The 15,177-nt window shown below is 41.3% G+C and overlaps 1 protein-coding gene across 4 annotated transcripts in view; it reads left to right on the forward strand.

The window, feature by feature from the left end:
- The window catches only part of SLC26A8 (solute carrier family 26 member 8), an 85,385-nt gene that overhangs the window by 11,732 nt on the left and 58,476 nt on the right, over nt 1-15,177 (forward strand). For 3 of the 4 annotated variants that reach the window (XM_058663987.1, XM_004590474.3, XM_058663993.1), the window contains exons 4-5: nt 167-306; nt 8,794-8,910. In XM_058663987.1, coding sequence (XP_058519970.1) covers nt 167-306; nt 8,794-8,910 — 257 coding nt within the window. The remainder of the gene's footprint in view (nt 1-166; nt 307-8,793; nt 8,911-15,177) is intronic. The other variant, XM_058664001.1, reaches the window with a different exon arrangement.

Below are 15,177 nucleotides of genomic sequence, written 5' to 3' on the forward strand. Positions count from 1 at the left end.
GCAGTGCTCAGCTCCACAGCTCAGAATGATCCACTCCAATACGTCAAAATACCAACAGTTAAGAAGTTCTGTATGGTGTGAAGAATGGTTCTTTGTCCCTTTTCTTGGCTGTGTAGGCATTTTCTCTGGAGAACCTAATCAAGTCTCCTGCTCTTCTTTCTCGCAGCTGCTCGTGGCACAGGTTCCTAAGATGCATGCTTACCGTCTTCCCCTTCCTAGAATGGATGTGTTTGTATCGATTCAAGGATTGGCTTCTTGGAGACTTACTTGCTGGCATGAGTGTTGGCCTTGTGCAAGTTCCACAAGGTAAGGAAGACCTGAAGCCTTTTCATGTGGAGGCAGAGTGTCACACCCCATACATTTGCCCAGAGTAAACAAGCACTTCATTCACTTCAAAGTCATTTGGTCTTTGTTTAACTGTTCATTTTCTATCCCTAATTACAATAAATCTCACTTGGGCATAGGTTTTACTTAAAAAGGTGAAGAATAGGATTCATGGCATCTCTCCAGCCAAGTAACAGTAATCCTGACTTGGGTTAACTTGGTAGTTAAAAGTAAGACAGAAAAATCACACAGGAACTATCTGGGATTTAAACACTTCACTCTCCAAAGGGGAACCAACCACTCCTGTAAACAGGGCTGTAACTGTTGCTTCCAAGACTCCCCAAGGGCCAGGCCCAGTTGGAAGGTCCCTACATTCAGAGAAGCCAAAAGCCAGGACCTCCTACTGGCTAGTTAATCTCTCATTCACAGCCCTCCTATTGTAGATGGAATGTACTGACCTTTTTTTTTTTTTTTTTTTACCTGCTGCCATCCTACAATTTTCAAGTTGCCTTAGAAACAAAGATCATATTTGGCCACAAAGAGAGAGAGAGAGGGAGAAAAAGAGAAAGACACAAAGAGAAAGGGTTGTATTGTTCCTTTATTCAGTTTATGGTTCCTCAGATAGTCTTTCAACACCCTATACTTTCTTGTTCCCTCTGGCCCTCCAGGTGTGCACAGCACAGCAGAACAATCCAACTCTAGCACATCACTGTTGGTTGAGGAAAATGAAAAAAGAAATGGCATTAGTCAGCGTTGTTTTTGTTGTTGCTATTGTTAATTTAACTAGGATATCCCAGAGGAGCAACTTAGGAGAAAACATAAGTTTGTTTTTGCTTACAATTTGCAGGTTTACAGCTCAAGTCTGGGTGGTTCCCTTAGACAGGGGTCTAGTAGAGGCTGGGAATGGCAAGGTGTATGTGGAGGCACAATCACCTGGCCAGGCAGGAAGCAGAGAGACATGGAGCATGCTCTGCTTCCATGTCTAAGGATCTCTTTAGAATGCTATCATGATTCAGTCATGGTACTCTACCCTAGCAATGTAATCTCATCCAGTCACTTTGCCAAAGCCCCTACCTTCAGATATGGCAATTGGAACAAGCCTCACCCTGACCCAGCAACCATCTGCATTAAGCCATTAATCATTAACAGAAGAATTTTTTTTTAAGATCTCTTTATTTATTTGAAAGACAAAGCCACAAATATGAGGAGAAAGAGATCTTCCAGCTACTGGTTCACTCTCCAAATGGCTGCAATGACCAGGAATGGATTAGGCCAAGCCAGTAGCCTGGAACTCCATTCTGGTCCCTCACATGGGTGCAGGTGCCCAAGAACTTGGCAATCCTTACTGCTTTCCCAGAGACATTAGTAGGGAACTGGGCCAAAAGTAGAACAGCTAGGACCTGAAACAGCCTTCATCTGGTAGCTTAACTCAATGTGATATAATAGTGGCACCAACCTTAGTATTTAAACGGTTTTAAATCCAATTTAATACAAACCCAATTTAATCCATAACAGAAATTTAAATATTTATTATGTCTAAGTGTAACAGAGTAAAAATGACATTTTTCCTTTTGTGTACAGTTCTTGAATTTCAATACACATAAATTTGTGAAACTACCACTGTTTGAACACAAAATAGTTCCATTGCCCTACAAAAACCCTCATGTGTTTTCTTCTTAATAGACACATCATGGAGCAAAAGATTCTTTTGTTTTGCTTTTTAATTTTAATTAAGTCTAGTTTTTATTTATGTTAAAAAATCTTTGAAAGGCAGAGTGACAGAGACAAAAAAAAAAAAAAAAAAAGATCTTCCATCCTCTGATTCATTCCCCAAATGGCCTTTCAAATAAGACTAAGAAATATTTTAAAATAGTAAATTTTTTTTTTTATTTGAAAGAGAGAGAGAGGGAGACACATACTCAGAGAGAGATAGAGAGAGAGAACAACAGCTCTCCCATCTACTAGTTCACTCCCCAGATGGCTGCAACAGCCTGGGCTGGACCAGGCTGAAGCCAGGAGTCTCCTCCAGATTTCCCATGTGGGTGGTAGGGGCCCAAGCACTTGGGCTGTCTTCTGTTGCTTTTCTCAGGAAATTAGCAGGAACCTGGATTGGAAGTACAGCAGCCAGAACATGAACTGGCATCCAGATGAACACTTTAAGTGGCAGCTTAACTTATTGTGCTGCAGTGCCTACCCCTTAAACACCATTTTTTTAATTTTATTTTTTATTTTTTTTTTTAATTTTTTTTTTTATTATTATTGGAAAGCCGGATATACAGAGAGGAGGAGAGACAGAGAGGAAGATCTTCCATCCAATGATTCACTCCCCAAGTGAGCCACAACAGGCCAGTGCGCGCCGATCCGATGCCGGGAACCAGGAACCTCTTCCAGGTCTCCCACGCGGGTGCAGGATCCCAATGCATTGGGCCGTCCTCGACTGCCTTTTTAGGCCACAAGCAGGGAGCTGGATGGAAGTGGAGCTGCCGGGACTAGAACCGGCGCCCATATGGGATCCCGGGGCGTTCAAGGCGAGGACTTTAGCCGCTAGGCCACGCTGCCGGGCCCTTAAACTCCATTTTTTAAAAAAGATGATTCTTCATTGAATTGTTTCCATGTCTTTTTCACAGATCAAATAGCCATATTTCATAGTCTTAAAATTAAATTAATAAAAACAACTTTAGCTAGTCTTCCATATACGGTTTAGAGTTAATTTCACTCTGTGTACAAAAATCCTGCAGACATTTTGGCTATTGCACCGAGTCTATATATCACTTCAGGGAGAACTTGCGTCTTAATTATGCTGAGTATTCCAATGTGTTTCTCTATGTATTAATTCCTTGACTTCTTCCATCAGTCTTTTCAGTATATAAATCTTGTACATGTTTTGTTAGATTTATGCCTAATAATCTCAATTTTTGAGAGATACCATAGTTTGGCTTCCAAGGGTTCATTTATTGCATATTGAAATACAATAGATATTTATGTATTAACCTTGCATCATGAAACTTATTTTTTGGTTCTAAGAATCTTTCCTCGATTTTCTGGATTCAGTGTCTTGACAATCATGTCATCTGTAAACAGCAGCAATTGTGTTTGCTTCTTTCTCAAATGAATCGCTTTAATGAATTGCAAAAAAAAAAAAAAAAAAAAAACCCTCTTACTCATTGTCCTAGCTCAGATTTCCGTCATTGTGTTGAATAGGATTGATGAGAATAAACTCTCTTGTCTTCTTTAGGATATTAGAGGGAGAGCAGTCAGTATTTCACCACAAGAATGATGGTTGCTATAGGATTTTTGTAGGTGCCCTTTATGGGTTTAGGAAGTGTTCATCTGCATTAATTTGCTGAGACTTTTTATTATGAGTGGATGTTGTATTTTGTCAAATGATTTTTGTGCATCTGTTGATATGATCGTGTGGTTTTCTATTTAGATGGTTGATAGAGTAGGTTACATTAATTGACTTTAAAAACATTAAACCAGTCTTATATTCCCAAAATAATGGAATATCTCTTCAAGTTCACACTAAGACACACCACATGTACTGGCAGAACTACTGTTGAAAGAAATGTCCACGTGGCAGCTACAAGCAAAAATGATCCAGTTGTATCAATACAATTACTTCTTCATGTGAATAAAATCTCTACAAAGTTTCCTGTGGTGCGGCTCTGAGAGAGCTGAGCTCTCAGCATTAATTCATTAGGGAGTACGTTAATGATTCCCATCTTTCTCTAAATTATGGCCCAAGTCACGAGATGTCCCATTGCTAAGTTACCAGGTAATCAGTACCAAAATAAGATTACAATCTGTGAGCATACTTACTACCCAGTATCTAGCACATAGTAAGTATTCAAAAGTTGATTTGCTTGCATTGTCATTACTCATGGCTTGCAACACTGCCAATCCTACATGGGAACCTTTGAGTCTTGGTTATTCCAATTCTGATCCTGTTTCCTGCTGTTAATGCCTGAGAAGGCACAGGAGAAGATAGTCTAAGTACCTGTACTCTTTCATGCATGTGCAAGACAAGGATGGAGTTCCTGGCTCCTGGCTTTGGCTTGGCCCAGACTTGGCTACAAAAAAAGATGTATTTATTGAATGATGATGATTACATAACCACAGGAATTAATGACTACAAGCAACTCTTGTTACTTGTATATTATTTTATGTAATGTGAACAGTAAAATAGAGTGTGAATAATTTGAAAGTTTTACTTACATTTGAATATGTAGTACTTAATAATTTTTTTAAATGAAACAAAAATATGTGGTGAAGACTTTACTAGAAAGATAGTGAACAAATGTTGGCTCAAGTTCTTGGGTCCCACATGGAAGATTCTGATGGAATTCCTAGTGCTGGTTTTGGCCTGGCCCAGCTCTAGCAATTGCAGGCATCTGGAAAGTGAGTCAGTAAATGGAAGATCTTGCACTCTGTATTGTCTTTCTCTCTCTCTCTCTCTCTCTCTCTCTCTCTCTCTCTCTCTGTCACTGTACCTTGAAAACAATATTTTTTTACAAAATAAAGAGGAGCAATAGCCTATGGCTAAGTCGTCACCTTGCATGTGCCAGGATCCCATTGGCTGCCAGTTAATGTCCTGGCAGCACAACTTAAATAAAGGTTTTTAAAAATAAAACAAAAAGGTACTGAATATATTATATATTTACAGAGTTCAATTTTATAAATGTAGATAGAAAAAACAGATGAAAATTTTGAACTATGAAAAAGCATTTGCATATTTGCAAAGTACCTCCCTAAAGATATTTTTTAACTTTACTTGTTTTCATCTTATTTGGGAGACAGAGACACAGAGAAAGACAGGGATCTAGAGACAGAAATATTCTACCTGCTGATTCAACTCCCCTTAAATGGCCACAACAGTCAGGACTAAGCCAGGCTGAAGTTGCATGCTCTGAATTCAGTCTGGGTCTCCCATGTGTAGGATTCAATTACCTGACATCACCTGCTACCTCTCAGGATGCACATTAGCAGGAAGCTGGAATCACAAACAGAGCTGGAATCACACTTGAGTCAAGTCGCTCTGAAATACGGGATGTAGTCCCCTAACTGTGTCTTCACTGCTGCACCAAACATATCCATCAAAATATTGACTAACGATTCCACTGCTTTACAGTAGAGAACATGGAGACAACACCTTAACCAAGTAGTACCAAGGGGTGACTATCATGACTCCTCTGTTGTAATATACCAAGGAAGGCACAATATCGTTTCTATAGACTTGCCATAAACTATAACCCTAGAACAATGAGGAGGAAACATCAGACTGATCCAAATGAGGGAGCCATTTTACAAAATATCAAAAAGGACATTAGTGAAAAAATTGGTGACAAAGTGTAGCTAATTCCCTGTTTCCCAATGTTGTGCCGTGATCGTGTACAATGTTGACATTAAGGGAGGCTGTGTAGGCAATATGTGAAAACTCTGCATTTTTTTTTTTTAAATAATTTTACTAATCTATAATACACATACCAAGAAATGCACTTACGTGTATGATAAACAAATTTCTGCCTTACTTTTGTAACCTTTCTGTAAGTTTAACATTAGTTCAAAATTTTAAAGAATTAACATTGAACATTTTGGACGTTTTATTTCCCTTGACTTCACTATCTTCATTGAGACTAGACAATTTAGTTTCCAAACTGTTAGCTGAGTAATTATCTCACTTTTCCCTACATTGGTTACTCAAAACCGTAAATTTCCAAAGATTTTTCTCCAGATGAATATTTGGTACAACAGTCAAGATTCCCCTCAGTAAACCCACAACCCACAATGGAGAACCTGGGGTCAAGTCCTGGTTCTGCTTCTGATCTATCTTTTCACTAATGCAACAGCCTGAGAAGCAACAGCTCATGGCTCAAGTTCTTGGGACCGTAATAGCCACGTGGGAGATCTGGATGAATTCCTTCTGGCTTCAGTCTGGCCAGCCCCAACTATTGCGGGCATGTGCAGAGTGAGTTAGCAGATGAGACTGCTCTCTCTCTTGCTTTGTCTGTTTTTCTCACAGCACATTACGCTGCTGCTTGTGATACCAGTATTTCCCATTGGGGCACTGATTTGAGTCCTGTGACTCTTTCTGATCCAGCTTGAGAAGACAATGGGGCCATCCATGTGGAAGACTAGGATGAATTTCCTGGATGCTGCATTTGTGGGCAGTTATTTTTATATATATATTTATATATTTATATATTTATATATTTATATATATATATTTATTTATATTTATATTTATAGATGCATTAAAATTCCAGTGTAAGTTTCAACAAGGATATTTTTCATGACTTTCTCTCTCCTCTCCCACCTCTCCGCCCTCTCCCATTGCTGTGATTTTAATTGGATTTATGGAGAGAAGAAGGGACAGAGAAAAAAATCTTCCATCTGCTGGTTCACTTCCCAATGGCTGCCAAGGCTGGCAAGGTTGGAGCTGAGCTAATCCAAAGTCAGGAGCCAGGAGCTTCCTCCTAGTCTCCCACGTGGGTACAATAGCCCAAGGCTTTGAACCACTCTCCACTGCTTTCCCAGGCTTCAGGCAGGGAGCTGGTTGGAAAATGGGGCAGTTGGGACACGAACAAATGCCCTTATGGGATGTGCTTATGAGGTGAGGATTTAGCCATTGAGCCAGGGTCCAAATAAATAAATCTTTTAAGACAACTGTCTTTTCATGTGACATATTGTTTTATCAAGCGTATAGAAGAGACTGTCATTATGGCATGGTAGGTAAAGCCACCATCTATGATAGTACCATATGGATGCTGGTTTGAATCCTGACTGCTCCACTTCCCATCCAGCTCCCTGCTATTGCACCTAGGAAACAAGTGGAAGATGGCCCAAAGCCTCAGGACCCTGAACCTGAGTGGGAGACCCAGAGAAGGCTCCAGGCACCTGGCTTCGGATCGGCTCAGCTCCGGGCATTGCAGCCACTTGGAGAGTGAATCGGTGAACGGAAGATCTCCTTTCCGTCTCTCCTCCTCTTTTTTTTTTTTTTTGTTAAAGATTTATTTATTTTTATTGCAAAGTCAGATATACAGAGAGGAGGAGAGACAGAGAGGAAGATCTTCCATCCGATGATTCACTCCCCAAGTGAGCCGCAACGGGCCTGTGCTGTGCCGATCCAAAGCCAGGAGTCAGGAGCCTCTTCCAGGTCTCCCACGCGGGTGCAGGGTCCCAATGCATTGGGCCGTCCTTGACTGCTTTCCCAGGCCACAAGCAGGGAGCTGGATGGGAAGTGGAGCAGCTGGGATTAGAACCGGCGCCCATTTGGGATCCTGGCGCGTCCAAGGCGAGGACTTTAGCTGCTAGGCCACGCCGCCGGGCCCTCTCCTCCTCTGTGTATATCTGCCTTTCCAATAAGAATAAATAAATCTTTAAAAAAAGAGTAGATACCACCATGGTGGGAGGGTTTGGGCAGGGGTGGGAGAACCCAAGTATCTATGTAACTGTGTCACATAATACAATGTAATTAATGAAGTTAAATAATAAAAAAAAAAGACTAAAAAAAAAAAAAAAAAAAAAAAAGAGTAGATAGGAGTTAATTAACATTATACTGAAGTTCATAGCTATGTACCAAGAGAAAAAATGTAAAGTATAAGGATTGTAACATAATACATTTCATTATTCATAAATGATGAGTTATTTTACATACACAACTTAAAAGAACAAACATATAAATTAAAGATTGCATTAAGGTTTCTAGATACAAGGCCAGGCATTATAAATAGCCTGGAAATTATTTAAAGTATAGAAGAGGATTATGTAGGCTACATACATATACTACTCCATTTTTTATATGGCTTTAAGCATCCATAAACTTTTGGTATCCAGAGGGGCCCTTGATCCAATCCCCTGCAAATTCAAACTCTATTTTTTGTATATATTTGAGATTTCCAATTTAAAGAAAGATAAAGCTTTGCTCATCAAGGACATTAAAGCAGCTTACTGAATTCATCACTGAATTTAAATGAGTAGATTGATTTGATGTAAGACCAGAAAAAGCTAACAGGAAAGGAGATATGGGCTTGAAACATCAAAGAGATGATACCACCCATGTTAATCCATTTGCTTCAAAATTTCCAAATTCTCATGGTGTTTCTGGGAAAATAAAGTGTTAGAAGAGGGAACTGAATAATGTCGGGGTGATTGGCCTTTGGAAGAAGAGCAGAAATGGAACCCGGGTAGAGCTGCTTCTGAGCTGTTGAAATTGGGAGCTTGCAGCCAAAGGGATTTCAGCAGATGCCGTAGAATTGAGGCATGAAAGTGAATGGTAACACTGAAGGCTAGCAGTCAAAGGAGGTGATGAAAGGCGCCGACTAAGGGTTCCATGACTAAGGGATACTAACACCACACTTAGTGAGCTATACACATGAGTCATTTTTGTTTTAAATATTCTTGCAGTTCTGATTTAAATTGAGTTTTAAAAGCCAAGCTGCCTTTGCTAACTTATATTATCTTGCTTTTCAGGCTTGACATTTACCTTGCTGGCAAGGCAGCTGATTCCCCCTCTCAATATTGCTTATTCAGGTTTCTGTTCTTCAGTAATTTATGTTATCCTTGGATCATGTCATCAAATGTCCATTGGTGAGTTATGCACTGGGACCACAGGAAGCAGATGAAATTTCCACCTCAACATTTTACTTGGTGCTACTAAAGCTGTCTTTTCAGATAAAGGAAAGGAGGCAGGTGTATCGTATGCTTAGTGTTAGATTCCAATATCCAGGGCAGCAAGATGTTCCCCCAAAGGGCAGAGATGTCGTCACATATTGGAATCTGAATGCCCTCATCCTAGAAGATCCAGAAATGACATGTTCATAGTCCTTAGAGTGAGTTAACTTTCCAACCAGATATATAATCATCAAATCCATGGGCTAATTTAAAAATCATTGTCTTCATAATTGAGTACTCAGGTCCACAGGAAGACCATCTTCTTTCTATGAATAAAAAAAAAAAAAATAGGGCCCAGCACAGTGCCTTTCGGCTGAAGTCCTCGGCTTGAATGCACCGGGATCCCATATGGGCACTGGTTTCTAATCCGGGCAGTCCTGCTTCCCATCCAGCTCCCTGCCTGTGACCTGGGAAAGCAGTCAAGGATGACCCAAAGCCTTGGGATCCTAAACCCACATGGGAGACCCAGAAGAAGCTCCTGGCGCCTGTTCAGATCGGCTCAGCTCAGGCCGTTGCGGTCACTTGGGGAGTGAATCATTGGATGAAAGATCTTTCTGTCTCTTCTCCTCTCTGTATATCTGACTTTGCAATAAAAATGAATAAATATTTTAAAAATAGCAATTAATAACTAAATCTTTAAATTATTTTTAAAAAGAGTATTTATTTTATTGGAAAGGCGGCTTTACAGAGAGAAGGAAAGACAGAAAAATCTTCCATCTGCTGGTTCACTCTCCAAGTGGCCACAACAGCCAGAGCTGAGCTATCTGAGGCTGGGAGCCAAGAGCTTCTTCTGGGTCTCCCACAGGCGTCCAGGATACCAAGGCTTTGGAACATCCTCAACTGCTTTCCCAGGTCACAAGCAGGAACCTGAAGGGAAGTGCAGCAGCCAGGACCCAAACTGGCACCCTGTGGGATCCAGGCACATGCAAGGTGAGGATTTAGTCACTATGCTATGGCACCAGGCCTCTGGGTCAAAATTTCATCCGCCAATTTCTAATTAGAAACGGCTGTTGCAGGGACTAGAATCATTAACGATCAAATAATAATCACATTTACTTCACCTAGGTTGACTTGCATGGAAATCAAATCACACAGTGCCATTGTTGTGATATGTTTATATCCCATATGAGCACCTATTCGAGTCCCAAATATTCCACTTCTGATCCAAAGCCTTCCAATAAACCTGGAAAGGAAAGATTGCCAACTCCTTGTGTCCCTGTGTCCATGAGGGTAACCAGATGAAGCTCCTGGCTCCTGGCTCAGCCTGGTATAGCACTGGTCATAGCAGCCATTTAGAAAGTGAAGCACTAATAAAAGATATCTCTAAGATATCTTTGTTTTTCCTCCCACTCCCATCTACACTCTGTAATTCTGTCCTTTCAAATAAAAATTTTAAATAAAATTAATATTTAAACAATAAGAAGAATAAAAAAAATCACACAGTGTCCCAACAGGCTTGGAAAGGCACTGCCAACATTTCACTGAGAGTGGTGGCTTTTCCTAGGCTTTCCCACTGAGTCACCAGCCAAGCAACCAGACTGACCACTTCTAATGGACTCAGTTCTTCTGTAGGTATGCCTGCTTGCATATAGTTAGTTGGGTTAGCTGTCACAGTGGGGTGCCTTTTCTGCCTTTTTTTTTTAAGGAGAAAAATCACATTTTTTTCTTCAAATCCATTATATGTCAATTTTTATACTACAACACAAGGAAAAAAACTTATCTCCATATTTTCAAGTTCCATAGGGCACCTCAAAAATCATTTCCAGGTCTTGGTGCAATGGCTGCTTGACTAAACCCTCGCCTTGCATGTGCCAGAATCCCATATAGGAGCCAGTTCATATCCCACCTGCTCCATTTACCTTTCAGCTCCCTGCTTGTAGCCTGGGAAAGCAGTGGAGAATGGCTCAAAGGCTTGGGACCCTGCATCCACATGGGAGACCTGGAAGACGCTCCTGGCTCTTGGCTTCAGATTGGTTCAGCACCAAACATTGCAGCTACTTGGGGAATGAACCAGCAGATGGAAGATTTTTTCTCTCTGTTTCACCTTCTCTCTGTAAGTCTGCCTTCCTGATTAAAAGAAAAATATCTTACAATCAAGATGGTGGAATAAGATTAGGACATGTTTAAACAGATGGAGAAACATTAGCCAGTGTGAAGCACAGAGGGCACATTCCAGGAAATAGGAGAGGACAGAACAGAAGCAGAGAGGCACCTGGAGACAGACACAGGAGAGCAGCGGACACAACGGTGTGGTGTTGCAGTGACTGATACCCCAGCAGCATTCAGCAAGCAGCGATCTGAATTGTGCCAGCAGCCAGAACTACACCAGCAACAAGGTGCGAAGGGACATTCACCAGGAGCTCAGGAGGTGAACCTAGACTAAGAACTGCCCGTCCTGCTGGTCTGTTTGATTTGACCAGGAGCAGAGACAGAGAGGCAGGTCTCAGACAGGCAGTGTGGGAACAGGGTAGACTTCACAGCCCAGTCCACCCCCTAGAGCCAAATTGGGTGCCATTTTCTCTGGAGAGACAAAGGCAATGGACAGGACTGAGCATACCCTGAGCTGGGAGTGAACTCATTTCTGGCTCAGTGAATTGCAACAATGTGGCATTCTACAGGTTCCTCCCAAGATAGGTCTGGGTGGCCCTCAGACCTGAAGGCCAGCAGATCAACAACTCTAGTAGTGGTACATCGAGCGCCATTTCGTACAGTGTGGCAAAGAATTTAAGACTTTCGGGACAGCAGTAAGCTGCGTGTGCACTGAGCTGGGAGAGAACTCATTGAGCTCAGTGCATTGCACTGGTCCCACAGGAAAATAATACTGACTTTGGCATCCTATGGGTCAAAATAGGTCCTTGTGGCTCCCCCGGCCTAATGGTCAACAGGTTCCATCAAGATCAGTACCACCTGGGGGCAGACCAGGCTGAGTCAGCTCGCGTCATCCACCGGCTAGTCCGAGCGCTGGAGCTGTGCGGGGGTCTGGCCAGGTTCGGTTGCGATAAAAACAGTGCACAACACAAAAAGCCAAGGCGAGGCTGCCTGTGCTGGTTAGGAATGCAGCACCCAACCAGCACACCTCCCACTGATTTAGGTGAGGGCCGAGTGTGTGATGGGCAGAACCAGGATGGACTGCAATACTCATTGGTTCCAGTGGAGGTCGGGGCTGAGAATAGAACCAACCCAGCAGTTGCAACCACCAGCTGATCAGGGTGATGGACTATGGCGGGCACTGTACTTGCTAGTACATGTAGGAACCTGGAAACACCTGGTCTGGAAACACCTCAAAGTTTCTTTGGGGACTCCCTCAATCAAAATGGAGGAATCAGAACATTAACCAAGAAAAGATGGAAGTTGGAGTAGATCAATCAACTACTTCAGCTATATGTTGGCAGCGAAATACTGGACAAGGGGAGACTCTATGATGGACTAAGTCAATCAGTGAACTCTGCTCCAGCCTCATCACACCTGGATTGTTGCTGATGATATGTTGGAGCTTCTAATTGATCAGGATGACACTCTGCTGGCTCCCTAGGAGGCCATTGAACTTGACTGGACAATAGGTGCTGGACTCTATGTATGGCATATGCTTGCAATGAGGGAATCCCAATGGAACTTAAGCTGTGGTTATGCATCAAGATGGAGGAATCCACCATGGGGGGAGGGTTTGGGGTAAGGGGGGAGAATCCCAGTATCTATGAAACTGTGTCATGTAATACAATGTAATTAATGAATAAATGGAAAAAAAAAATCAGTACCATCAACAACCTAGCCATATAGGACTCTTGTTGTTGTCCTAATCTTGATGACTGCTCGAACCAGAAGTGAGAAAAAAGGTTGTACAGACAACGATGCAGCCTCAGCTTGGAATCACAGGAGGTAGAGCGTGTTAAGCTAGAAGCTGGGGGCTATGGAGACCATGGTGGGAGTCTAACATAAGAAGCCAGAAGTGGAACTCTTGAGGAAGTGGAACAAGTGACTGCAAACAAAGAGCTGTGTACCAACTGTATTAAGTAAAATCGAACTATAGAGCTGTGGGTGATAGAGCTTAGAAACCTGTCCCGAGGAGAGGAATCTAATAACCAGAAGTACAATGACCAAGAGCAAAAGAAGAGACACAGGAGCACTGAGTATTGCTGAAGATTCCCCTGCAAATGAGCAAAAGTCTTTGCCAACCTCAGTTAACTGAAGAATACATCGAGAAGATGGAGAATACAGAATTCAAAACACTTGTTATAAATTTCTTATCAACAATGAGAAGCATGTAAAGCATTAAAAGGAATTTAAGGAATATATCACACAGAAAATGAATCAAATGAAAGCTGATATATCAAAAATGAAGAATACTGTAGAGCAAATTAAAAGTACAGTGGAGAGTCTCTAAAATAGAATGAAGGAGGCAGAAGAAAGAATCTCAGAATTGGAAGATATTTTCTGTTAGCAGAGGGAAACAAACAAAAAGCTGGAAGCAAGAGCTAGGTAAAGCTAAAAAAAAAGTATTCAAGAATTAAGAGACACGATTAAAAGGCCAGATATAAGAGTTGTGGGAGTTCCAGAAGCTGCAGAAAGATGCTGGGCTTAAAAGTGTATTTAATGAAATATTGAAGGAAATTTTCCCTAATCTGGAGAAATAATTGGGAAACAACACCCAGGAGGGGCACAGAACTCCTAACAGTGTTGACCAAAAGCAGTCTTCACCAAGACATATGATAATTAAGCTCTCTTCATTTGAACATAAGGAAAAGATCCTTAAATGTGCTCATGAAAAAAATCAATTGACGTAAAGGAATGCCAATTAAATTCACAGGAAACTCCACAGGCCAGAAGAGAATGGAGTGACATATTCCAGATTCTAAAAGGAAAAAATTGTTGGCCCAGGATAACATACGCAGCAAAGTCTTCCTTTGTTTTTGAAAATGAAGTAAAATTCTTCTACAGTAAAGAAAAGTTAAAAGAATATGCCTCTTCCAAACCTGCCCTATAAAGGATTAAAGATGGTCTCTTGACAGAGAAAAGGAATAGCACCCATCAAAACCAAAGGCAAATGTGAAGAACATCCCAGTAAAATAACAGCAGAAGACTAAATCAATTAATAACCCATTGCTGAAATGACAGGAACAAATTACCACTCGTTCATATCAACCCTGAATGTAAATGGATTAAACACATCAATCAAACACAGATTAGTTGACTGGATTAAAAAGCCGAAACCCATCTATTTATTGCCTACAGGAGACAGATCTCACCAATAAATATTACCTGGAGTGATATATCATGGATTTTGATTTTTTTTTTAGTTTCATCTGTTCAAAACACTTCCTTATTAAATTCTTCATTGACTCACAGATCATACAACAGCATGGTTTTCTTCAAGTTTCTTGATTTTCTTTTTCATTTCTTCAGTGACACATTAGTCATTCAGCAGCATGCTATTGAACCTCATGGTGTTGTAGTAAATTTCTGTTTTTCTTCCTGTTGTTGATTTTGTATTGTGGCTTTTCATTTAAGAGGATGTACAGTAACTGTGTAATGGAGACTGACATATCCAGATGTGAGGATACAATGCAGTATACATCTCTACTTCCAGATGCAGATGTATTCCCAATGAAACTGTTTACTATATCTTGACAATGAATGCTGGACTCTGCCATCGTCCCTGCCAGCAGTGATGGACATATGACTGTGTCTGAAGAACTATACTATAGTAATGATATAGGGGAATGCAGTAAGAGGGGGAGGAGGCTTCAGAAGAGGTGAAGGGAAATCCCAAGGCCTGTGAAACTATGTCATAAAATGATAATAATAAAAAAAAAGAAAAAAATCCAAATTCACTAATAAGGGTGGGTAGAGCTCCATTTCTGCCATTTATTTTTATTGTAAAGTCAGACATGCAGAGGGGAGGAGAGACAAAGAAAGATCTTCTGTCTGTTGATTCACCCCCACACACCCCATGCCAAATGGTGACCAAGGCCAGAGCTGAGCCAATCTGAAGCCAGGAGCCTCTTCCAGTTCTCCCATGTGGGTACAGGGTCCCAAGGCTTTGGCACATCTGCTGCTTTCACAGGTCACAAGCAAAGAGCTGGATGGAAAGTGAAGCAGCCTGGACACAAACTGGTGTCCATATTGGATCCCAGCACATGCAAGGCAAGGAATTTAGCTGCTAGGCTACCACATTGGACCCTTTGC

The sequence above is a fragment of the Ochotona princeps genome, chromosome 1 (genome assembly GCF_030435755.1).
Source record: "Ochotona princeps isolate mOchPri1 chromosome 1, mOchPri1.hap1, whole genome shotgun sequence".
Lineage (NCBI taxonomy): Eukaryota > Metazoa > Chordata > Mammalia > Lagomorpha > Ochotonidae > Ochotona > Ochotona princeps.